The sequence below is a fragment of the Enhydra lutris genome, unplaced genomic scaffold (assembly GCF_002288905.1).
Source record: "Enhydra lutris kenyoni isolate GAN:26980312 unplaced genomic scaffold, ASM228890v2 scaffoldscaffold11, whole genome shotgun sequence".
Taxonomy (NCBI): domain Eukaryota; kingdom Metazoa; phylum Chordata; class Mammalia; order Carnivora; family Mustelidae; genus Enhydra; species Enhydra lutris.
The window spans coordinates 36,613,644-36,641,196 of NW_019154095.1; the positions used below are offsets into that span (position 1 = coordinate 36,613,644).

The 27,553-nt window shown below is 34.6% G+C and overlaps 1 protein-coding gene across 1 annotated transcript in view; it reads right to left on the reverse strand.

The window, feature by feature from the left end:
* Positions 1–27,553, reverse strand: part of LOC111144480 (disintegrin and metalloproteinase domain-containing protein 18-like) — a 150,709-nt gene that overhangs the window by 63,600 nt on the left and 59,556 nt on the right. Inside the window, exons 13-16 of the mRNA XM_022498782.1 lie at positions 27,189–27,372; positions 20,784–20,879; positions 14,237–14,435; positions 7,045–7,150 (exon numbers count right to left, since the gene is read on the reverse strand). Of these exons, the coding sequence (XP_022354490.1) occupies positions 7,045–7,150; positions 14,237–14,435; positions 20,784–20,879; positions 27,189–27,372 (585 nt within the window). The remainder of the gene's footprint in view (positions 1–7,044; positions 7,151–14,236; positions 14,436–20,783; positions 20,880–27,188; positions 27,373–27,553) is intronic.

Below are 27,553 nucleotides of genomic sequence, written 5' to 3' on the forward strand. Positions count from 1 at the left end.
ACCCAGGCATCCCCCTTTTAATGTACTCCTTAATTAATTTTCTAATATTTTGTTGAGGATTTTTGCATCTATGTTCATCAGGAATATTGGCCTATTATTTCTCTTCTTGTAATATGCTTGCCCAGCTTTGTTATTAGAGTAATAAACTAGCTTTGTAAAATGACTTCAGAAGTGTTTTTTCCTCTTCAGGTTTTTACAAGATTTTGACAAGGATTGCTATTGATTATTTAAATGCTTATCAGAACTCACCAATGGAGACATCTGAATATGGAATTTTGTTTTGGGGGAGGTTTTTGACTAATTATCACTCTCGTTTGTTTGGTCAGTTAAGATTTTTTATTCATTCATGATTCACTTGGTAGATTGTGTCTGTCTAGGTTAATTATCCATTTCTTCTACCTTGTCTAATTTTGGAATATATAACCATTCGTAGTTATTTCATATGATCCTTTTTGTTTCTATGATATCATTTATAATGTCTTCTCTTTCATTTCCAATTTTAGCTATTTGAGTCATATTTCTTTTTTCTCAGTAGATCTAGTTAGTTGATCAATTGTATTGATGTTTTCATCAACTTTCAGTATAATTGATCTTTTCTTATTCCCCTGTTTTTAATACTTCAATCATAGTCATTTTTTATTGTGTTGTTAGCACCATATAGTATATCATTAATTTTTGATGCAGTGTCCCATTATTCATTGTTTATGTATAACACCCAGTACTCCATGCAATCTGTGCCCTCCTTAATACCTATCACCAGGCTTACCCATCCCTTCACGCCCTTCCCTTCTAAAACCCTCCATTTGTTTCCCAGAGTCCATAGTCTCTCATGGTTCATCTCTCACTTTGATTTCTCCCCCCTCATTTTTTCCTTCTCCTAATCCTCCATGCTATTCCTTATGTTCCACAAATAAGTGAAACCATATGATAATTGACTTTCTCTGTTTGACTTACTTCACTTAGCATAATCTCCTCCAGTCCCATCTATGTTGATGCAAAAGTTGGGTATTCATCCTTTCTGATGGCTGAGTAATATTACATTGTGTATATGGACCACATCTCCTCTAATCATTTGCCTGCTGAAGGGCATCTTGGCTCTTTCCACATTTTGGGTATTGTGGACATTGCTGCTATGGAGGTTAGGGTGCATGTGACAATTCTTTTTACTACATCTATACCTTTGGGGTAAATACCCAGTTGTGTAATTGCTGGGTCATAGGGTAGCTCTGTTTTTAATTTTTTGAGGAATCTCCACACTGTTTTTCAAAATGGTTGCAACAATTTGCATCCCTACCAACAGTGTAAGAGGGTTCCCCTCTCTCCACAACTTCTCCAACATGTGTTGTTTCTTGCCTTGTGTATTTTTCCCATTCTAACTGGTGTAAGGTGGTATCTCAATGTGGTTTTGATTTGAATTTCCCTGCTGGCTAATGATGATGAACAGTATTTCATGTGTCTGTGAGTCATTTGTATGTCTTCTTTGGAGAAGTGTCTGCTCATGTCTTCTGCCCATTTTTTGACATGATTATCTGTTTTTAGGTGTTGAGTTGGAGAAATTCTTTATAAATCTTGGATATTGGCCATTTGTCTATAGTGTCATTTGCAAATATCTTCTTCCATTCTGTGAGAATCAACAACAAATTAAACCTAACCCATGCACAAGAAGGGAAATAAGATTAGAGCAGAGATCAATGAATTAGAAACCAGAAATACAGTAGAATGCATTAATAAAACTAGAAGGTGGTATGTTGAAAGAATGGCCAGACTTATACAAAAAGAGAGAGGGAGAGAGAGAGAAAGGTCCAAACTAATAAAATTATGAATGAAAGGGGAGAGATCATGAATAACACCAAGGAAATAGAACCAATCATCAGAAATTATTATCGACAGCTATATGCCAAAAAGTTAAGCAAACTAGAAGAAATGTATGCATTCCTGGAAACCTATAAGCTTCCAAAACTGAATCAGGAAGAAATTGGCAACCTGGATAGATGAATATCTAATAATGAGATTGGAGCAGTGATCAAAAACCTCCCAATAAAACAAGAGTCCAGGGTGTGATGGGTTCCCTGGGGAATTCTACCAAAAATTTAAAGAAGAAATAATACCCATTTTCCTGAAGCTGTTTTATAAAATAGAAACAGAAGCAAAACTTCCAAACTCATTCTATGAGGCCAGCATTACCTTGATCCTGAAACCAGGCAAAGACCCCACCAAAAAGGAAGATTTCAGACCAATATCCCTGATGAACATGGATGCCAAGATTCTCAGCAAGATCCAACAGTACATTAAAAAGATTATACACCATGACCAGGTGGGATTTATCCATGGGATGCAAGGGTGGTTCAACATTTGCAAATCAGTGTGATAGAACAAATCATTAAGAGAAGAGAGGAACCATATGGTCCTCTCAATTGATGCAGAAAAAGCATTTGACAAGATACAGCATCTGTTCCTGATTAAAACACTTCAAAGTATAGGGATAGAGGGAACATTCTTCAACTTCATAAAATCTATCTGTGAAAAACCCACAGCAAACATCATCCTCAATGGGGAAAAGTTGACAGCCTTCCCTTTGAGATCAGGAACACGACAAGGATGTCCACTTTCACTACTGTTGTTCAACATAGTACTAGAAGTCCTAGCAACAGCAATAAGACAACAAAAAGAAATAAAAGGTATTCAAATTGGCAAAGAAGTCAAACTCTCTCTATTCCAGATGACATGATATTTTATATGGAAAACCCAAAGACTCCACCCCCAAACTACTAGAACTCATACAGCAATTCAGTAATGTGGCAGGATACAAAAATCAGTTGCTTTCTTATACACTAACAATGAACCTGTAGAAAGAGAAATTTGAGAATCAATTCCATTTACAATAGCACCAAAATCCAAAATATAGGAATAAATCTAACTAAAGAGGTAAAGGATCTATACACTAGGAACTACAAAATACTCATAAAAGAAATTGAATAGGGGCGCCTGGGTGGTTCAGTGGGTTAAAGCCCCTGCCTTCGGCTCAGGTCATCATTTCAGTGTCCTGGGATCGAGCCCCGCATAGGGCTCTCTGCTCAGCAGGGAGCCTGCAACTCTTCCTCTCTCTCTCTACCTGCCTCTCTGCCTACTTGTGATCTCTGTCTGTCAAATGAATAAATAAAATCTTAAAAAAAAAAAGAAATTGAAGAAAACACAAAAAGATGGGAAAACATTCGATGATCGTGGATCGCAAGAATAAACGTCATTAAAATGAATATGTTGCCCAGAGATATCTATAATTTCAACACCATCCCAATCAAAACACCAATACCATTTTTCAAAATGCTGGAACAAACAATCCTAAAATTTGTATGAAACCAGAAGAGACCCCAAATCACTAAGGAAATGTTGAAAAAGAAAAACAAAGCTGGGCGCATCACGTTGCCTGATTTCATACTGTATTACAAAGCTGTGATCACCAAGACAGCATGGTACTGGCACAAAAACAGACACAAAGACCAATGGAACAGAATAGAGAGCCCAGATATGGACCCTCAACTCTGGTCAACTAATCTTCGACAAAGTAGGAAAAAATATCCAGTGGAAAAAAAGATAGTCTCTTCAATAAATGGTGCTGGGGAAATTGGACAGCTATATATAGAAAAATAAAACTGGAGCATTCTCTTACACCATACACAAAGATAAACTCTAAATGGATGAAAGACCTCATTGACCTTTTCTATTGACTTTTTAGTCTCATTTCTTTCCACTCTATGCTATTTTCTTTCTTCTACTCAAGTTATGCATAGGTTATTCTTCTTTCTAGTATTTGAAGTATAAATTATGTTGTTTATTTTGGACCCTTCTTCTATTTAAAGTGGATATTTATCACAATAAACTTCCTTCTTACAACTGCTTTGCTACATCAAACATTCTGGTATGTTGTGTATCCATTTCCATTTTTCAAGGTTTTTTTTTTTTTTTTTTTTTTTTTACTTCTCTTCTTATTTCTTTTATGACTCATTGGTTGTGTAGTAGCATGTTGTTTGTTCCACACAAACTTGTGAATTTTCCAGTTTTCTTCTGGGAATTAATTTCTAGTTTCATACTATTATGGTTGGAATAGATGTTTGATATTGTTTCCATCTTCTTACATTTATTGACTTTTTTTGTGGCCTAACATATGCTCTCCTGAAGAAAGCCTCTGTGCACTTAAGAAGAATGTACTTTGCTGCTGGATGGAATGTTCTATAAATGTCTGTTAAGTCCGTTGGGTCCAAAAGGTAGTTTAAGGCTGATGTTCCCTTACTGATTTTCTGTCTGGATGATCTATCTATCCATTGTTGAAAGTGGAGTATTGAAGGCCCCAACAATTATTGTATTGTTGTATGTTTCTCCATTCAATTTATTGATATTTGCTTTATATACTTTGGTGGTCCTAAGTTTGGTACAAAAATATTTACTGTTACATTGTCTTGATGAATTGATCCCTTTATCATTATATATAATGACGTTTTTGTCTCTTATTATAGTCTTTGGCTTAAAGTCATTTTGTCTGATATAAGTATAGCTATCTGTGCTTTTTCTTTTGGCTTTTCGTTGTTGTTGATTGTTTGTTTTGTTTGATTTATTTTGTTTTTATTCGCATTTTGCATGGATTACCTTTTTCCAATTTTCACTTTCATTCTGTGTGTTGTAAAGCTGAAGTTCCTTGTAAGCAACATATTGCTAAGTCTTTTTTTAATTTATTTTTATTTATTTATTTATTTATTTGAGAGAGAAAGAGAGCAAAAGCAGGGGTAGGCGCGGAGGGAGAAGTGGACTCCTTGTTGAGGAGGGAGCCTGGGATCATGACCAGAGCTAAACACAGGTGCTTAACCAACTGAGCCACCCAGCCACCCCTGTTGGCTCTTGTTTGATTATGCATTCAGACACTTTATGTATTTTGATTGGAGAACATAGTCTATTTATATTTCTGATAGATAGGGACTTACTATTGCAGTTTTGTTAATTATTTTTTGGTTGTTTTGTAATTCCTTTGTTCCTTTACTCCTCTTTTATTGTCTCCTTCTATGATTTTATTTTATTTTCTGTAGTTTTATGCTTTGATTCCATACAATTCTTTTTTATCTTATGTGCATCTACTTTAAGTTTTTGCTTTCTGTTTGCCAGGAAGTTTACATAAAACAGCTTATATTTGTAACAATCAATCTTAGTTGATAAAAACTGAACACATATAAAAGCTCTACATTCTTACACTCTTCCTGTACATTTATATTTTTGTGTTCACAATGTGTATTTTTTTACAGTATTTATAAATTAACAACTTATGGTAGTTATAGTTTTAATTCTTTTTGTCTTTTAATCTTAGAGTGTGAGTAATTTACCCCCCACTATATTACATTAGGATATTCTGATTTAAACTATTTATTTGCTATTTCTTGTGGGTTTTTTTCTTTCATATGTTTTCTTTTTCTAATTAGTATTCTTTCATTTTGGCTTAAAGAACCACCTTTGTCATTTCTTGTAAGGCTGGTCTTGTGATGAACTTCAGCTTTTGCTTGTCTGGAAAATTCTAACATCTCACTCTCTTCTGGCATGCAGATTTCTGCTGAAAAACTTACTTATAATTTTTTCGTGTTCTCTTGTACCTATCAAGTTACTTTTCTCTTGATGCTTTTAAGATTCTTTTGTTTTTAATCTTTGACAGTTTAATTTTAACATATCTTGCTGTGGGGATTTTTGATTCATCTTTTTGCTTCCCCTTGGGTTTCCTGGATCTGAGTATCTGTTTCTTTCCCCCAGGTTAGGGAAATTTTCACCCATTATTACTTTGAATAACCTTTCTGTCCTTTTCTCGCTCTCTTTCCATTCTGTTACTCCTGTAGTGTGTATAATGCTCTCTGTAGTGGTGTTCCTTGAATTCCTTAAGCAATCTTCACTCTTTTTCTTTCCTTTTTAAGACATGGAGGTGTGGTACACATTGGGACACTAAATGTGGAGTCCAAATTCTTTGCTCCTCAGGAAGAAGCTGCAGTTGGGAGTTCCCTTCCAACTGCATGGTGCTGGGCCAGTTGTGGGGTTTACGGAGAGAGTATGTATCTGCCAGTTTCAGTGTATTTCCTCATTTGCTCAGTGTGTAGAATTCTCAGATATTTTCTGGATTTCTTTCAGAAGTAATTGTTCCCTGTGTACATGTAGTGTTTCTGTGGTAGGAGTAAAATTCCAAAATCTCCTATATTGCCATCTTGGTCAACCTCCTCTCTGTTGTTATTATTATTATTTTTTGATTCTTTTGTTTTAAATACTCTTATGAAATTCAGGAAGTATTTGTTATGGATTAAGCTGTCCTTTATTGGAGTTCATAAATTCCTTAAAATATCCTAGTACTTCCAATTAAGTCCTTATAGGTACTGCCACACTTTACATATCAGTATTTTGAAAACAAACAACAAAAACAAAAAAAGGAAACTTATTCCTCTCAATAATTTTATGTTTTAAAAATCAAATCCTTAGGGGCGCCTGGGTGGCTCAGTGGGTTAAAGCCTCTGCCTTTGGCTCAGGTCATGATCTCAGGGTCCTGGGATCGAGCCCCGCATCGGGCTCTCTGCTCAGCAGGGAGCCTGCTTCCTCCTCTCTCTCTCTCTGCCTGCCTCTCTGCCTACTTGTGATCTCTCTCTCTCTGTCAAATAAATAAAATATAAAAAAAAATCATCTCGCTTTAAAAAAAAAATCAAATCCTTAGGATTATTACCTAAATAAAAAAAAACCTCAGTTTTAAATCTCAAGATAGTGTACAAGTTTCTGATTTTTGGCCCACTTCCTACCTCTGGTAATAAGATAAACATCAGCCCCCCCCCCCTTTTTTTGGCTTAGTCTCATTAGACTATATCTGGGAAAAAAACAGCAAAAAAGTAAACTGAATTATATTGAAGAACAATATATATAATGTTATTTGAAAATATTCTCCTGATATACAGTTTACTGTCCATTACTCTTTAGTATCTATTGACAAGAAAGCTATAATTTTTATGACTCAATAAAAATTAATTTCTATATACATACTTCTGATCACAAGGTAATGGTTGTGAATCTTTAAAACCACAGTTTCCAGATTTGTCAATGTGGGAATTAATTTCTTTGAAACAGGCAAATGGAGCACCTTGAGCACCTAAAAATGTAAAGGTGTCTGTCAAATTATTATTCTTAATCCAAATTAAGTTTTTTGTTCATAAAAAACAAACTTATTTCATAAATAAAATATAAAGAAAAAAGTCATTCTTTTTTTCCTGTGTGTATACTGTTAATGCAAGTAGAAAGAAATAATTATCTAACAGAAAACAGAAAAGAATTATATCTATTGTAGTAAAACTAAATTATTGTTAAAAATAATTTGCTGCCTCTGTGAGAATGCACACTGCCTCATCCAATGAATATTATACTTGACCTTGTGATTTGACCTTCTCAATGGAATGAGAGATTTGAATATCTCACTTACGGGCAGAAAGTATTGTGGGACTTGTGAATAGAACAAAAATGTTACATTCTCCTTTTTTTTCTGATGGGAGATAAGCAATCTTTTAGTTAGAGGTTCATTTGTCTGTCTAGGTATAATTGTCAAAGTAATATGGAGTAGCAGAATAGTTGTGTTGGATATGGAAATCTGAGATATTTTAGGATTGTTTCCATTTCATTAAATACATGAATTGGTACATAAAAGTGGAATTTTCCTGTAAAATATGTGGCATTGTCATTGAAGCCTTATAATAGGTGATAAGAAAATTATTATCATTGGATAAGGAAGAGTAATTCATGCTATGTGAGGGTGAAACACTTGGAGAAACTCTCTTCTCAATGATTGAAATGGTGATAATAGCCTTAATAAACTTGTTGTCTTAGGCAAAGAAGTAGGGAAACAGAATCTGTCTGTTACTTTTGGCTGTATTTGACCAGAAGGCAAAAGTACTCAAGAAAAAGATAAACTAAACTCAGGATAGAATCAGTTATTTCAGAAGCAGTAATAAAAAAAAAATTGAGAAAGCCTAGAAAGGTGTCCATTCTACTGGCATTGGTGTGAATAATGATGGTTGCTGGCTGATGTAAACTAGCCAAATTATTATACTTATTTGATTGTTCTGTGTCTCTTCAGTGGTAGTGCTTGTTGATGGGTGTTAATATGTTAGATTAATACAAAGGTCTTCATATTATTTTTCATTTCTATGTATCTACCCACATATTTCTATCCCAGAACTCTTGCCTCTAATCTTCTAGTCTTTTCGTATCCAGGCTCCCCACCAAGAAACTAGGCCCTTTGTCATTGTTCATGAGTTTATCTATAATCTACCTCTGGCTATTTCTCCTTTTACATGAAAAAGATAACTAGATGGTCAGTATATTTCAAGGCATCCTCCAAAGTGAGTTTGCAGTATGGCTACTGCTCCCCCCAGCCAACTTATAACCAGTGACTGACCCATCATATGTATAAAATAAGCCTTGGTTTGTTCTTCTTGTGTAATTTGGTTATGATGAAATCCCATGTATCCATAGGTGTGAGTGGAGGGAGATGCAAAGAGGAGAAATGTGTACTGTTTTAGATTTTCCGCTCATGGACTTTTTCCTTTTGCTCTCTTTTTTTGCCTATGCTTGAATCCAGGTGAATGAATGACTTCTATCTATCTGACCATTTAACTTAGTATGTCTGACGTAACTGAGTTTAGGCTGTACAGTTCCTAATGCATGGTTATTTGGTGTCTGAAAGATTCTTTATTTCTACAGGGGTCACTAGTGTGACCAGAATTGTTTTGTTAAAGTGGTATGGTTCTCCAGTTTAGATGGCACAATCTTGCTCCAGAAGCCTAGAGAACTGCCCTGTCATTCTCCCAAAGAAGCTTGGTAAAAAGCCCGCACAGAATTTTTTTTTTTTCTCTCACAACCTACACTTCTGATATTATTGGGGCCGCTGTCTTTTTATAATTCAGAATGCATGGCTGCTTACATTGCAGCTTGGACATGCTGCAGAGCCCTTTTCTGCTTTTCACCTCACTCAACATTAGCAACATTTTATGTCATCTAGTAGATGAAACTAAGCAGTATTTCCCCATGTGGAATATACTGCCTCTAGATCCCAAAGAGAACTACCAGCTATTGTACTTCTTAGTTCAATAAGATGCAAGATACATACAGTTTGCTTATACTTTGCAGGGGATGTCAGGTTACACCTCTGATCACTGGACTCTTTTAAAATTTTACTGATGACAATTTCTAAACACTTTGAAAGTCTGTCTCCAGTGTTTTTATTTACATGTGTTTTATTTAATCTTCTAATATTCTAGGAGGCTTTGCTTATTTAGCTGGATTAGAACAAAATCATTGATGGAGTAGACAATGTGATATTACATATCTCTACAATTGCATTATGATTGAGGGCAGGAGAGTAAAACTAACCCTGCAACAAAACTCAACATTAATGCTATTATCCATTCCACATGAAAGCAAACCATTTCTAATTATTTTTTTCAAATAGGAAAAGAAAAGAATATATTTTCCAAATCAGTGGCTCTACTCCTACCACATATCTGAGGCCATGTTATTCTGCTCTAGCATAGACACCATATCTGACATAGTGGGTAAAATTACTTAGTCTACTACTTGTTTGCATTTGCAATAGATTCTTCTTATCTTCTGTTGCCATCTGGTTTCTGCAAGAATCATGTGTAATTAAATGTAAATATACAGAACCATCTCTGCATCTTCTAGATCTTTTAAAAAAAAGGGGGGGCATTAATTTGGGGGCACCTGGTTGTCTCAGTCAGTTGGGCATCTGACTACGGTTTCAGGTCAGGTCTTGATCTCAGGTTTGTGAGCTCAAAGATGCTTTAAAACAAATAGCACTAATTTCTGGAAAGAGACATTTACAGAAGCTTTCTCCATGACCTTGCCAACTAGGCTAAGGATATAATGACAGGATTGCAAAAACTATTAACATGTCAAACCTGATGATATCCTCTAGGACTGAAAAATAATTAGCAAATAGATTTGTGGACCTAGTGGACCCATTGTACATTGAAAGTTATCAAAGACTCTATTACCTAACCCCTATGAGTCCCCACTCTTACAAAGACACCATGATGACACTGGGTTTCTGGTTAATTCATGTTAATTCATACACTCTTTGTCCACTAGTTCCCAAAGTGCTTGGCTATTTCATTTCCCACATGAACAGATAGATACCTAATTAAGTGACCAAGAATCATTCAAGGATGTGCTAGAGAAATTGTTAACATGTATGTTTGCCAAGGTGTTCTGTGGTTTCCCTTCTGGAATTCTAACCCTCTCTTATGTCAATGAGTTTTGGTTTTGAAAAGTGGCTTACATTCAGAATTTGAACATGAAATTATGGCATTTATTAATGTAACTCTACTGAGTCCCCTAGTCATCCATTTTTTAATGTCCTTTGATGGTACAAGCAGTAATATTCTATTATCTATCTTCCCGATTGTCTGTAGACTAGGTGTCCATGTCTGCTATGGCTTATTACAATAATTTTGTCTGTAGCATAGGTGTCCTTGTCTGCTACTGTTTATTACAATAATTTTATCCATCTGGTTTCTGGAAGCCAAGCACTGCTCTCTGGCCTTGATATTTTTAAGACCTTATCAATCATGCCCATTGCTATTAGTGAGCCTACTTCTATATTACCATCTCCTCCTGCCACCACTGGCCTACAGAGAAGGCCATAATGAAGACTTAAAGTGATTTTGATACACCTATTAGCACCACGTTCCCTGTGACATTGGGCCTTCCTGTTGGGACTATTTGGCCTTGTATTTATAGCATATACATTATATCCATTTCCCTGAGACTTTTCTTTCTTTCCTCTATTATCTCATGACAATTTCATCATTTAAATTTCACTTAGAGTGAGCCATCCCATTTTTTCCCCTGCCTCTGGAAACACTTCTAATAGAATTTTTTTACCATCTTCTAGGATCCTAGCCAGGATGCTAATTCCTATTATTCTGAAGAGTGCTCCGAAAACAATGAACTTTCTTATCTAATCTTATGTTCCCTGATCTAATCTTATATCAAACACTCTCAGAATCCAATTCCATGTAAACTCCCTTGATTCTAGCAGTAAATGCTGGCTAGGACCTACAGCTCCATTGAGGTATATTTCCTTTACTCCCTTATAAGTTCCAGCAGATCCTGGCTCTATTTGCTGTGCCTTAACTTAATTTTCAGCTTTAGTGTCCAGGACAGGTAGGAGAGAGATCCTAATGGGGATACAATTTGTGTTATGAGTGATAGGCTTCCACATTTTCTTCAAACAATGGGAACATGCTTATACCATTCTTAATTGGACAAAGGTGGTGGTGTGAGGGATCAGAGTTGTGTCATTTTATAAATGCAGTAGTTTCAGAGAAGTCTGGAGGCTAAAATTGCAGGGAACATGTTTTCATCTGTTCACATCCCAACTGTAGCTCTTGTTCTTTTTCCAGCCAGAATCTTAATCATGGTAAAGCAGACTAGACTGAGAATTTAAACTCCTCTGAAATTCCTTCAACTCTATAATTGTTTTTAACTTGCTCTAACCTTCTATTTTGAAAGATTAAAACCTTTCTATGAGTTAACAGTGGGGTTCATTCAACATACACTTTGATTTCAAACAAACACCTTTTTGTTATCTTTTCTTAGATTTCAGTGTTGTTTAGTAATAGCCATCTAATACCCCTGTCCTTATAGTTACAATTTCCCCCACACATTTCAATTATACCAGCTAATGGATTATCGTTGACTTCCTAGTTCACTCAGTGAAGATATTATCAACTTTCACCAGTTATGGCATGCTTATTCACAGCTTGGAAGTAAGTAACTTCGTTTTGAAAATGATCTTATAGGGGTGCCTGGGTGGCTCAGTGGGTTAAAGCCTCTGCCTTCAGCTCAGGTCATGATCCCAGGGTCCTGGGATTGAGCTCTGCATTGGGTTCTCTGCTCAGCAGGGAGCCTGCCTCCCCCTCTCTCTCTGCCTGCCTCTCTGCCTACTTGTGATTTCTGTCAAATAAATAAAATAAAATCTTTAAAAGAAGGAAAAGAAAAGAAAATGATCTGATAGAATGTTTTTTCACACCACTCTAAGGATCGTTTGTTAATGGTTAGAGCTTCCAGAAGCTAGCATCTAGATGAAGTATAATGTGAAAGTTATTTATTAGTGATTAGAGCATCTGGAAGTGAGAAGAAGAAAGCAGGATAGAAAAGATAAGAAGTCAAACAGAAATGCAAGCCCGACAAAGACTTGACCAGTCCTATACTGTTTGCCAGAGTGCAAATTGTGCCTGATTTGTGCCTGATTAGACTACAATGTTCAGGCTTTTATATCCCACCTCAATTAATTATTGGATTTGTGCTGTCCTGGGAAAGATGTACTTTTGGGTGAGGTGTCTGTAGTTAAGACAAATTCTGGAAAAGTGAGCTAACAGCTAGAGTTGATAATAATGACAGCAGATGGTATTTCCCTTGTCCACTACACCTCATTTTTTCCCAGGATTTTATTTTCTTTCCTTTAATTGCGCTTAGCACAATTAAAGTTTTAATATTTCTTTTGTATTTATGTTTTTACTATCTTTGTCTCTTGATCATAAACTCCATGAGTAAAATAACCATGTGACAATATTCAACTTGTTGAATAATATCAGCTCTGTGTGCTCTTGCCTTAAGTACAGCCTTTTGTCCTATAATTTTTGGTAACATAAGAACAATAAAAAAAGTGCCTCCTTCAAATAGGAGCCAAATAAATGAAGAAAGGGGGGATGAATGTATGAACTACATCAAAAGATCAAATTTTGACCCAGTTGGGTAAGTTTTGTGGGACACAGGATCATAACTTAGAAGAGGAAATACATACTAATGGTTAAGTCTTACTTAAACATCCTCATTTTAATTAGAACTCAAAAAGATGTCAAATGACAAGTAGTTCAATTCTGGATCAAAGATTTATTATTAAAAAAGAAGAGTATGGCCTGGATAATCCTTAATGGATGTTATAGGGAGTATTATTTAATTTTTTAAAAAGATTTTATTTATTTATTTGACAGAGATCACAAGTAGGCAGAAAAGTAGGCAGAGAGAGAGGGGAAGCAGGCTCCCTGCTGAACAGGAAGCCTGCTGCGGGGCTCCATCGCAGGACGCTGGGATCATGACCTGAGCTGAAGGCAGCGGCTTAACCCACTGAGCTACCCAGGTGCCCCATTATTTAATTTTATTTTTAAATGATGTACTAAATCTTGATCTAAAGATACTGTGACAATGACAAATAATATTTTTTGAATGCAAGTAAGCACTGAAAAAGAAAAATAGCAAAGACATAACCAAATAAAAAGTGGAATCCTGAAATATAGCCTACAGAAAATACCACTGTTCTGATTTAGGAGATTATAGCTCTGTAGCTCTGGTTAAATATTGGTTAAGTCACCTAATTTGAAACTTGTTACTAAGGATAAGTTTCAGATAATTAGGAAAACAGTATAAATTGCATTCCATGTCCTTTGGTATAAACTATAGACCTTACTATTGCAGGGCAAATAACTAAAAAGTGGTGCTTAAAATACTTTTACTCAATTAGTAAATGATTTAACTGAATACATTTCAATGAGTAATCTTTGTCCATTCAAATTTCATTTAATCCCTCTAAAATCATATTGGGGTATTATGAATACTTACTGCCTGAAAAGCAAGCATATATGCACAACTCTTATTTGAATTATTTGGAAAAACTATTTAAAAAGAAAATATAAAAATGAATTTGGGTCAGTGGCTTATGACTATTGTTATCCTCGCTGTTCCTCAGTCAAGAGATATGATTATGCTTGAATGAAATTCACTCTGAACTTCTTGTTTTAGGCCATTAAAATTAGATGATGAAGATATGAAGTAAAAAAATTGTTAAGTAAAATTCTAGAATCTACTAACTTGCTGTTCCAATCTCTAAGTAATTATAAGTGGTAAAAATGGATTTTTGCCCAGGTTGCTAAGTACAAAAATCAAAAATCAAACCATGAAAAGAGAGATGTACAATATTATCCTGGAGATACTATACAATACTATACTATACTACTGTCCTCTAAAAACATCTTCCTTAATTCAAATTTGTTCATTATTGAGCTTGAGATCCAAGTTCTACTTCAGAGTGGTATGATATGTATTTCATCATATAGAGGAATCCAAATTTAAGGTAATATAAATACATAAGAAAGAACAATACCTTCTCCAAGTACCTGGGCACATTGGTTATCAGTAGTTTGGCATCGTCCTTTATAACAATATGCAGTTCCCAAACTGCACGACATGCCATTTGATGCATAAGTGTCAGGAACGCAATTACTGGATGTTCCATTGCAATATTCTGTAAAATCACATTCTTGATCAACACTCTTTCTACATGGAATGCCTGCTACTGCTATCTAGGAGGAAACAGAAAAAGAAAATCATGTTCTTGTGGATGACTATTCTTCCTTACTTAGTGAAGAGATTTATCAAATAAAATATGCCTAATTATTGATATTTGGGGGAATCATAAATTCCCAAGGTTGTGAGTTCTCTGAAAGAAATGTCAGGTATATTATTCATTATGAAGCCTGAAGGAAAGTAAGTGTCTCAGATATAAAAGGATCCTTTGTGACAGAGAGTTTACAACTCTTCTGTGCTCTGCGTTGGGAGGCCATCTAACTCAACCTGCGTTTAGAGGGAGCCTAAATAGGTAACACATACCTGTTCCGCAAAACTGGAGGGAAAATGCCCATACTTTTTTGTTCTTGAAGTGACCAAGAACCAAACTGCCTCGTTTCAATGTTTTGTTTGGATTTTCACTAGCTTATTTGTGTGGTGAGATATATAATCTCTCTTTTGCAGTTGTTTCTAGTTTGTAAACTCAGGATGATAAACATACTCTCAGAGAGTTTTTGTTAGGATTAAACTGAGTTAAACTGGATTATTTGGTTTTTGGAGTTTAATATGTAGAGTTTAATATGTTTGTTATAAATTTCGGATGCCACCTTATCAGGTATGTCATTTGCAAATATATTCCCCATTCAGTAGGCTGCCTTTTAGTTTTGTTGTTTCCTCTGCTATGCCGAAGCTTTTTATCTTGATGAAGTCCCAATAATTCATTTTTGCTTTTGTTTCCCTTGCCTTTGGCAACATGTCTAGTAAGAATTTGCTATGGTTGAGGTTGAAGAGCTTTCTGCCCGTGTTCTTGTCAAGGATTTTGATGGTTCCCTATCTCAAATTTACGTCTTTCATCCATTTTGAATTTATATTTGTGTATGGTATAAGAAAGTGGTCCAGTTTCATTCTATCACATGTTACTGTTCCGTTTTCTCAACATCACTTGTTGAAGAGACTTTTTTCCATTGGCCATTCTTTCCTGCTTTGTCAAAGATTAGTGACCATATAGTTGTGGGTCCATTTCTGGTTTTTCTTTTCTGTTCCATTCATCAATGTATGCTTGCACCAGTATCAAACTGTCTTGATGACTACAGCTCTGTACTGTAGCTTGAAGTCTGGAATCATGATACTTCCAGCTTTGCTTTTCTTTCTCAGGGTTGCTTTAGGTATTTGGGGTCTTTGTGGATCCATACAAATTTTAGGATTGTTTGATCTGGCTCTGTGAAAAAATACTGTTGGTATTTTGATAGGGATAGTGTTAAATGTATAGACTGCTCTGGGTAGTATAGACATTTAACAATGTTTGTTCTTCCAATCAATGCATATGGAATGTCTTTCCATTTGTTTTGTGTCCTCTTCAATTTCTTTCATCAGTGTTCTATAGATTTCAGGGTGCGGATCTTCTACCTATCTGGTTATGTTAATTCCTAGACATCTTATGGTTTTCAGTGCAATTATAAATGGGACTGATTCCTTGATTTTTCTTTCTGCTGCTTCATTTTTGGTGCATAGAAATGCAACAAATTTCTGTACATTTATTTTATATCCTGTGACTCTGCTGAATTCATGTATTAGTTTTAACAATTTTTTGATGGAGTCTTTTTGGTTTTCTATACAGAGTATCATGTCATCTGCAAATATTGAAAGCTGTACTTCTTCTTTGTCTATTCAGATGGCTTTTATTTGTTTTTGTTGTGTGATTGCTGAGGCTAAGATTTCCAGTACTGTATTAAATAGTAATGGTGACAATGGACATCCCCGTCTTATTCCTTACTGTAGAGAAAAAGGTCTCAGTTTTTCCCCATTGAGGATGATATTAGCTGTAGGTTTTTTGTACATGGCCTTTATGCTGTTGAGGCATGTTCCACCAAATAATCTAGTTAAGAAATGGGCAGAAAACATGAATGGGCTTTTTTTTCAAAGAAGACATCCAGATGGCTAAGAGACACATGAAAAGATGCTCAACATCACAGATCATCAGGGAAGTACAAATCAAAACCACAGTGAGCTATCACCTCACACCTGTCAGAATGGCTATAATTAACAATTCAGGAACAACAGGTTTTGGTGAGGATGTGGAGAAAGGGGAATTCTCTTGCACTGTTAGGAATGAAAACTGGTGCAGCTACTCTGGAAAACAGTATGGAGTTTCCTCAAAAAGTTAAAAATAGAACTACCCTATGATTCCACAATTGTACTGCTAGATATTTACCCAAAAGATTCACAGATATGAAGGGGTACAAGCCTCTTAATATTTATAGCAGCATAATTAACAATAGCCAAACTATATGTCCATCAACTGATGAATGGATAAAGAAGATGTGGTTCCTATATACAACAGAATATTACTCAACCATCAAAAAGAATGAAATCTTGTCATTTGCAATGACATGGATGGAGCTAGAATGTATTATACTAAGAGAAATAAGTCAGAGAAAGACAAATACTATATAATTTCACTCATATGTAGAATTTAAGAAATAAAACATGAACATATCAGAAGGGAAAAAAGGGGGGGGGAACAAACCATAAGATACTTTTAATAATAGAGAACAAACTAAGGGTTGATGGAGGTATGTGGGTGGGGAATGTGCTAGATGTGTGATGGGTATTATTAAGAAGAGCATTTGTTATTTAAAAAAATAAATAAAATAGAAAGGCATTTGCTATGATGAGCACTGGGCATTGTATGTGAGTGATGAACCACTGAATTCTACTGTTGAAATCAATATTGCCCTGTATGCCAGTTAGAATGGCCAAAATTAGCAAGACAGGAAACAACATGTGTTGGAGGGGATGTGGAGAAAGGGGAACCCTCTTACACTGTTGGTGGGAATGCAACTTGGTGCAGCCACTTTGGAGAACAGTGTGGAGATTCCTCAAGAAATTAAAAATAGAGCTTCCCTATGACTCTGCCATTGCACTACTGGGTATTTACCCCAAAGATACAGATGTGATGAAAAGAAGGGCCATTTGTACCACAATGTTCATAGCAGCAATGGCCACGGTCGCCAAACTGTGGAAAGAACCAAGATGCCCTTCAACGGACGAATGGATAAGGAAGATGTGGTCCATATACACTATGAAGTATTATGCCTCCATCAGAAAGGATGAATACCCAACTTTTGTAGCAACATGGATGGGACTGGAAGAGATTATGCTGAGTGAAATAAGTCAAGCAGAAAGAGTCAATTATCATATGGTTTCACTTATTTGCAGAGCATAACAAATAGCATGGAGGACAAGGGGAGATGGAGAAGAGAAGGGAGCTGAGGGAAATTGGAAGGGGAGGTGAACCATGAGAGATTATGGACTCTGAAAAACAATCTGAGGGATATGAAGGGGCGGGGGGTGGGAGGTTGGGGGAACCAGGTGGTGGGTATTGGAGAGGGCACGGGTTGCATGGAACACTGGGTGTGGTGCAAAAACAATGAATACTGTTACACTGAAAATAAATTAAAAAAATTTTAAAAAATATTGCACTGTATGTTAACTAACTAGAATGTAAATAAAAATTTGAGAAAAAACTGAGTTAAAGTAAAAAGTGCTTAGAACAACACGTAGTAAACAATGTATATAGTAGCTATCAAAATCATTATATAGATTATTATCTGGAAGTAGAAAGGCCTCCTTGCATAGCTCAGTTATTGTCAAATTTATAGGGCCTGTGAAGTACTTTATCTATTACCTTTCATAGGGTATTTCAACCTAAAATCCTATACCTTCAAAATCTATATTTCAAAAATTAATGAGAAATAAAGACTTTCTTAAGCAAATAATAACTGAGAGAATTCTTTTTTAGCAGATCTAAATTACAAGAAATCATAAGGGAGGTCGTCAGGCACAAAGAATATGATACTAAACAGAAATCTAAAATACAAAAGGAAATTAAGTGTAAAAAATGGAATAATTATTTTTAGTTATTAAGTTCATTTTTCCTTTATTTAACTTATCTAAAAGATAAAAATATATATATAAAGCAAAAATAGTAACAAGGTATTTTGCATTTCTAGTATATGAGAGTGTCCTAGATGTTTAAAGGAGCTGCTTTAAATTAGGACCTTGGATTTTGTAAAGAAAGTCATTTTAGTTTTGATCCTTTTTTCCACAAGCAAGCACCCTAATGCCCTGGGCCGCACACTAGTCCTCATGCCCTTTTCTCTTTACTCTCAGAGATGCTGCTACTGGCTCTGCCTTGGCTTGTACTCTGACATGCTTGAGTAATAGTGAAGTTAGTTGTGGATGTTCCACACACATTTGTGAGTTAACCACTGTTTGAATGATGCTGCTTTTTAGAGTTTTCCTAAAGTACAATAGATTTTTGAAGTTTTAGGTAATTGGAAAATTTTAAGCTTTTGCACTTTTTTTTTTTTAAAGATTATTTATTTATTTATTTATTTGAGATAGAGAGAGAGCAGAATGAGTGAGAACAAGTTGGGGGGCTGGACAGAGGGAGAAGCAGACTCCTTGCTGAGCAGGGAGCCTGATTGCAAGGCTCATGCCCAGGACCCTGGGATCATGATCTGAGCCCAAGGCAGATGCTTAACCGATTGAACCATCCAAGTGCCCTCAACTTTTGTGTTTAAAAGCGTTTTGGAAAGGCTGAAACAAAGTGAAAACATACAAAACTTATAATTTTTGCTTTGCAAAATTATACAGAGGTGTCTGTCTACTATTTATTCTGTAATCCCCACTGTCTCTATGACTTCAATTTAAACTTGTATTTTTTAAATCATTGTAGGAATTCTATCTTCCACTATATCTTTGTACATTCTAACCAAGTTATTTGGAATGTTTGTGAGTTAGTTTCCATACCATCAAAATGTACTGCCACTAAAGACTATAAAGAGAGAGTACACTTTTTTGAAGGGTTGAGACAAATTGTTTAAAAATATTCATAATTTGTGAGTAATAAAGAGACAGTTTGTATAATTTTTTAATAATGAATACTTATTTTGAAAACAAACTAAACAAACAAAAAGGGAATGAGCCACTAACAAGCACCGCAACATAAATGAACTTCAAATGCATTATGCTAACATGCCTAATTACAATGTTTACACATATTATTCCGTTTATATTTCAGCAAAAGGAAAATTGCAGATGCAGAAAACAGATCTGTAGTTTCCAGGGTCAGTGGGTGTAGAAATGGGTTGAATACAAGGAGGTACATGGTGACTTTTTGGGAGTGGTGATAAAATCACCTGTCCTTTGATTGTGGTGCTAATTATAAGACTGAAAATTTGTTATAATGCTAAGAATTATTCACTGAAAGAATTTTACTATAATAAAGTTATAGTTTAGTAAGTTATACCTTAATTGAAAAATTGAACAAAAAGAACATATGGAATATTTATGTGTATATAATATATCAGAAATAGAATTATAAAATATTTTGCTTTATGGAACTTGATTTCTCACCTAAACATATGTCTTAAAAATAGTATCATATTAGTACACCCATGTTTAGCCTGCAGTTACTAATTCTTTTATAATATGCAATAATTTATGTAACCGTTCAAATACTAATAAATATTGTTTATTAGCTACTGTGAACAATTCTGCAATTAATATTCTTTTTTGAACTTTCCATACATGTGCATATTTCTAACATATGTACATAAAAGAAACTGACTGGTAATCTATAATCTATACTCTGCTCAGAGATATTCAAATATTGCTCACCAAAAGGATTGTAGCAATTCAAAATTCCACAAACACTCTCCAAAAATGATCTTTATCCTTTCTGTTTGTTTAATATCTAACACTGTTTTTTTAAGATTACCATTTGGATGACTACTTTATATATTGTATTATTTTTATTTGTGTTTACCTTAACTACTGCACATGAAGTACACATATTGAACAATTTTACTTTCATTGTTATAAATTGCCTGAGCATCACCTTTGCCTGTGTGTGTGATTTGCCTTTTATTTATCAATATCTGAGAGTTCTTTACATATTCTGTATGCTATTCATTTTCTCTGCTACACAATTTGTCTATTTGTGTTACAATTTTTCCATGGTCATTTACCATTTATTTGACTTCACAATTTCCTTTATAATTGATAATACCTTGACATAGTAATGTTTGTTTGGAATATGTATGTTTGGAAACATAGTATGTTTACCCTTTCTTTATATGGTAATTTAGAAGGCAGTAAACTGTAGTTTTAACACAAAAGAATAATCAGTACCTATCTGTGATGCATTCTTTAATTCATAGTAGTTTTCCTTTTTACTTGTGGTTGTTTATGGTCTCTTCATTATTCTATATTCATTTTATCAACTCCACAATAATTTAATTAATATAGACTTCTATGATCACAGTTTAATTTCCTTTTTATAAACATTGGAAACTTACCTCACAATTTGATGTACAGCATGGTCCAGAACCACATCTTGCTGAGCCTTTCAGTTTACATGTATTAAAATCACAGCACTTCTTAAACTGACATTCCTAAAATTTCATAAGAAATATTATTGTAGTTCAACAATTTAACAGCTCTTATGTATTAATCTTAGCTTCTATTTATAAATTTTTGTGTTCAACTTTTCAATTATACAATATATTCAATGAAGCTTTATTATTTTATTACTTCTAGAATGTCCAAAAGAACATATAAGAACTAAATAACATCTAAAATAGTAGTTGATCAGTGACATTTATTACTTAAAATCATTGGTGACTAATTCATAAATTACCAAAATGGAAATATATCTTTGAGGAAGGAACATGTGAGTTTCCAAGAGAAAAACTTCCCCAATTGTCTTCTTAGTATTTTGTTTATTCCAGGTTCATTTTGCGAATAAAGTTAAAGTAGAGTTAGACAATAGTTACAACTAAAATACATTTGATTTAATAATTATGTGTTATGTTTTACTATAATGAAATTAACAAAAAAGAATATGTTAGTAAATATATGTATTTTATTTTTAATTTTTAAATATTTCTTGTTTTTTATTTAAAAAATGCTTATAATTTATTTTTTTAAATTTCTTTTCAGTGTAACAGAATTAATTGTTTTTGCACCACACCCAGTGCTCCATGCAATGTGTGCCCTCCTTAATACCCACCACCTGGCTCCCCTAACCTCCCACCCCCTGCCCCTTCAAAACCCTCAGGTTGTTTTTCAGAGTCCATAGTCTGTCATGGTTCACCTCCCCTTCCAATTTCCCTCAACTCCCTTCTCCTCTCCATCTCCCCATGTCCTCCATGTTATTTGTTATGCTCTGCAAATAAGTGAAACCATATGATAATTGACTCTCTTTGCTTGACTTATTTCACTTAGCATAATCTCTTCCAGCCCCGTCCATGTTGCTACAAAAGTTGGGTATTCATCCTTTCTGATGGAGGCATAATACTCCATAGTGTATATGGACCACATCTTCCTTATCCATTCGTCCGTGGAAGGGCATCTTGGTTCTTTCCACAGTTTGGCGACTGTGGCCATTTCTGCTATAAACATTGGGGTACAGATGGCCCTTCTTTTCACTACATCTGTATCTTTGGGGTAAATACCCAGTAGTGCAATTGCAGAGTCATAGGGAAGCTCTATTTTTAATTTCTTGAGGAATCTCCACACTATTCTCCAAAGTGGCTGCACCAACTTACATTTAATATTTCTTGTTTTAAAGATTTATTTGACAGAGAAATACTGAGCAAGAGAGAGAGCACAAGCAGGGGGAGCAGCAAGCAGAGGGAGAGGGAGAAGCAGGCTCCCCATTGAGCAGGGTAGCCCAATGTGTTGCAGGGCTAGGTCCCAGGACTCTGGGATCATGACCTGGGCTTAAAGCAGACACTTAAGGGGCTGATCCATCCAGGTGCCCCTATGTATTTTTACAAGTTAAATGACAGTCAATTGTTATTCAAATGGTGTAATAATTTAAATAATAAACTAAATATTGTTTCCATGTAAATAAATTGCATTTATATAATTTTTTAATATTTTTGTATTCTTAACACTTTAAAAAAGTCAAACATTTTCTGTTTACTCAAAAAACTAGTTTCAAAGATCTTGTCCTTTAACATAAAGGTAAGATTCTTCTTTATTTCTAATTTTCCATTTGTTTCTGCTTTTTAATGTCTAAAGACATGAAAAATCAATAGTCAGTCAATCAATCAAATCAATGTCAATAGGAATGTATTTATAAATATTCACATGCTAGAAATAATACAGAAAATATAGAGTAAAAGCTGAAGTTGTTTCTATACTTCCTAGATTATCCAGGGGTAGCTTCAATATCCTTATTAGTGTGTGTGTGTGTGTGTGTGTGTGTGTGTGTGTGTGTTCTTTCATGGACAGTAAATGAAGGTCCTCTCCCAACTGTATATATCAATACTAATTATGACAAAATGTATTTAACTTACAATGAGTTAGTGGGGAAATTGTGTCTCATTTTTTAAATCATCTCTCTAATTACTAGTGAATGTGAGCATGAATTTTCATTTTGTACAACATTATGAATTAAATGATCATTACTTTTGACCACTTTGAGTATTTTGTTTTTCCTTCTTTTCCCCACTAACTAGTGGGAAAAGTTTTTATATAATATCCAGTTATCCTTTCTCTCTTCTGTATGTTTACATTTCTTTGAAGTCTATTGTTTGTCTTGTTAATGGTGCCTGTCATTTTGTGAAATTTGTAATGTTTTTTCCTTATGATTATTGGGTTTTATGTCTCTTTACCAAGACCTCCATTATGCAAAGACTATTATCAATACTTTATTGTATCTTTGTTTTTATTTAAAACCTACAGATTTATTTTTTCTGAAATGTATGTCTATATTTTGTGGGATATTTGTTCAAATATGTATTACTTGTCATTATATTTGTTTATACAAGAACAAATGTACATTCCACATGTATAGGTAGGTATATAAAATAGAACTTCATTTTGTGAAATTAGGGATATTTATGAAGATACAGATGTCCATGTCATTCTGCCAAAGACCACCTGGAACACATCTGTAGTTCAACAAATTGGATTTATTACTAGTGTCAGCAAAGGAGAACACACATTCTGAGAAACTGTGGTACTCCTTAGTGAAAGGGTATAATTACAGAATTTGGGCTTGTGTTGGGCAATTTGGGGCATATAAGGAATCTGGGCTTTGTCAGATTAGATACTGTCAGAAAAGAAGGGGTATATCTCTGACTGAGCATTCTAATAATGCTTATCTAGAAGAGGAGGGACTATACTAATGCTAAATCTGAAATTGATAAAGTAGCAGGAATTTCTCACATTAGCCAGGATAGGAGGGTATTTGGTCATTTCTGTGACTTGAACAATTTCCAAGTTTTACTTGTATTCAGACATTGAGAGTGGCCTTGCTTTTTCTCTTCATCTATCATGATCACAGATGTTGAGTTTTTCTGAAATTCTTTAACAGGAGAACCCCACAACCCATCTATGGCAGGCCAGCTCCTAGCAACACCAAGGCCCAGCTGATATTATTAGGCCAGATCCTGAACATCAGGGGCTGCTTCTCCCTTTCTCATAATGAATGCACTGGATTTATAGATAAACAATTCTGACATTACATATTTCCATCCTGAAAATGAATGTTATATATCTATATAACTTTTACATATTTAGATAGTTAAATCACTGATGGATAAGTGTAGATATTATAGATAAAGATATATAGGTATCAATTTTCTTTTCTTATGCCAATAGCCCAATACAACATGAATGCAATTAAACAGCCTCAAAGTATGTTTGATGTTTAAGGCAAGATCTATTCCAAATCAACTTTTTCTATAAAAAGTTCCTTACATTCTTTCTTAGTTCTTGTTAAGAAAAACTTTCAAATAAACTCTCCAAGTACTGGTATGACTAATGGGTATTCTAGAAATGATACATAATTATAAAGATAATTATACTATCCACACATTCACTGAATCAACAAGTATTTGTTGAGTCCTTGTAAATACCAGATGCTAGTCTATGCACTGGCAATCAAGCAATTATTAAGATATGGACTATATTCATTTTAAATTTTCTGTATTTTTTTGGGCCAATACCACCTCATTTTAATCACAGTATATGTTTGTATTTGTGTGTGCACATTTGTATTTAACTTGCTAGGGATGGTAATTGTCCCAAATTAGTAAAATGGATGTATAGACTTAATTTTTATTTCTACATGGAAAGAAAAAGTTGGAACATATTGTCTTTCTTCTATAATTTAGAAAATATTGTATAAAATCAAAATAATTTCTTTTTTTAAATTTAATATAGTTGGCACACAACATTACATTAGTTTCAGATGTACAGCAGAGTGACTCAGTTTCTCTATACATTATGCTCTGCTCACCACAAGTGTAGCTACCATCTGTCACTATACAATGCTATTATGGTGTCATTGACTATATTCTCTATCCAGTGCTTTTATTAATTAAAAAAAAAATCACCATCAGAGCCATGTGTTAAGGACTTCTCTTAATGAGAAGTTTTGAAAATATAGATAGGATTTCTTTAGCATTACTTCTTAATAATGCTATTCACATTTTAGATGTCTAATCATGTTGGTTTTTGAAAATGCATTTTTTCAAGGAATTTTTCCATTTAATCTAGGTTGTTAAATTTAGTAATATAATGTTGTTCATGATATCTTCTTACCATTTTAAAATCATATTACATAAGATCTATATTGATATCCCCAACAGTAATGTCTTAGTTAGTGTTATTGCTGGCTTTTTTTTTTAAGATTTTATTTATTTATTTGACAGACAGTGATCATAGGTAGGCAGAGAGGCAGGCAGAGAGAGAGGGGAAGCAGGCTCCCCACTGAGTGGAGAGCCTGATGCGGGGCTCGATCCCAGGATCCTGAGATCACGACCTGAGCCGAAGGCAGAGGCTTAACCCACTGAGCCACCCAGGTGCCCCTGGCTTTTTTCACTAGTGTCATTAGGGGCATTTCTAGCTATCTAGCTATTTATTCAAACAACTTATATTTGGTTGCAGGATGCTTGGATGCAGAGTCTGTGAGAACCTGGGGTCCATTGAACTTTCCGTGAGATGGCCTTTTCCTTTTTTTTCTTTTTTTGTTTGTTTTTTGTTTGTTTGTTTGTTTGTTTGTTTGTTTTGTTTTGCTTTGTTTTGGTTTTGGATCATTTTATGTTTATTTATTTAATTAATTAATTTATTTAAATTTTTTTCAAGGACTCCAAGTATCACCTGGATTCTCTATACCCTCACTCTACTCATGATGATGTTTTGGGTCCTCTCATGTGAATACCAGCAAAGATTCTGTATTGAATCATCCTACAATGATCTGGGTATTTTCCATTCCCCAGTGGATAGTTGTTTCAGTAAAAGACTATAGGACACTCTGTTGGGAGAGGGGAATGACTGAGGAAATTGCTGCTTTCTGTCCTTACTGGAGCATTGTAGGATTTCATCCTCTACCTGAGCGATGAGCTCAAGCTCTAAGACTGATTTGGGTTTGAAAATGTAGCGAGAGATTAGCAAGAGATTTGTAGCAATTGGCCTCAATCCTCTGCTCACTTTTTCTTTTACACCAAGAAATATGGTAATTAACTACCCAGATCCTTCTTAACTATCAGTATAAATCCATGCATCAAAACCAGTAGTTGCCATCTATGTCTTTCTTCCCTTTATGCTAACTTCATCTATTTTGGCTGTTATTGTTAAGCACTGTCTCTTGGCCTCTGCTATTTGCTATTCCTAATGACACCAGGGTGCTCAGTTCTGTAAGGGCACTTTCAGCCACCAACTGTTGTCTATAAAAGAAAGCTACCACTGAGATTTTCAACATTATTACCTCCTTAGTTGGATTTTTTCATTGCCTTAGTGAAAGCAATATCCTGTAAACCATCCAAATAATTGGGTGCTGGATTTGTATTCTTATATTCGATTATAGTATGACCACTATTCTGAGCTTTTGACCCCTTCTATATTTCTCTATTAAGGTAATTCTTGTGATTAAAAAAATAAATAAAAATAAAGAAGAAAGAAAGATCTGAGATAAATGGAAAACCTACACATGTACACACACACACACAGAAACACACACACACACACACACTTTTGGGAGTAGTGGGGATTAAGAAAACTTGTAGAGATTTAATGTTATATAAACAAATGGTCAGCTCTTTTTGTAGGTGCATAAGAAACTCATGTAATGGCTGGGGGACTAATCACTAAATTTTATTTTATTTAAATAGAGGGGAATTGCAAAATATTACATAATAATATTAGATTAAATATGTGGTCTTATCTGTTAAGAATAGTGTACAGAGAGTGTTTTGTTAATAGGACTGTGGTAGAATGGATATCTATTTTTAGAAGTGAGGAAACAGAACAAGTTTTGATCATCCTGAAATGTGGAAATGCAAGAATGCTTAATGATTTAGAAAAATCTATCATAATTTTTCACCATTCTTGTAACAAAAAGAAATGGGGAAATTTGAACCAAATTCAGGAAAAGTCTGTAGAGAAAACAGACTGGGGTCACATGAGTTAGGAAATAAATTGAGGATAAAAAGCCAAGCACTTAACCTTATATGCAAAACCTCTCTGCTGGCATACTTGGGAACAGTATATGCAAACCAAGTTTTCATGAGTCATTTGTTTTCTCATTTGAAAAGGGATGGAAAAGCAATTCATACACCCTTACACTCATTTTCATATCTAAGTTTTATATTAAAGACATAATTGCATATATTATCTCCTATATACCATGACAACTACTTATTAGAAACACAAGAAATTTTGCTCAAATTCCAATTTTTATTGCTTACCTCTTGGCTGCCACAGTCACATTCTTCATTAGGTTCCAACATCCCATTACCACATACTGATTGATTTTGATATAATGGTTGCAAATTTGAAAAGTTCTGAAGACATTTAGCCTCAAATTTTGAAACAAAATATCTATAGTCATACATGCTACAGTTGCTAAAAATCTTTATACCACTGGAACCCCTACAATGAAATAATAATCCTCAGGTAAATCCTCAGGCTAATAGAACTCCACCTAAACAATGCCCCTATATATAATGACATAAATTGCAATGTGGCTAATGAAAAACTTATACCTGAGCAGAGATGAAGACAAGCATGATTTAAAATGCCATAAAAAATGTATCTTTCCAGGAAAGCAATA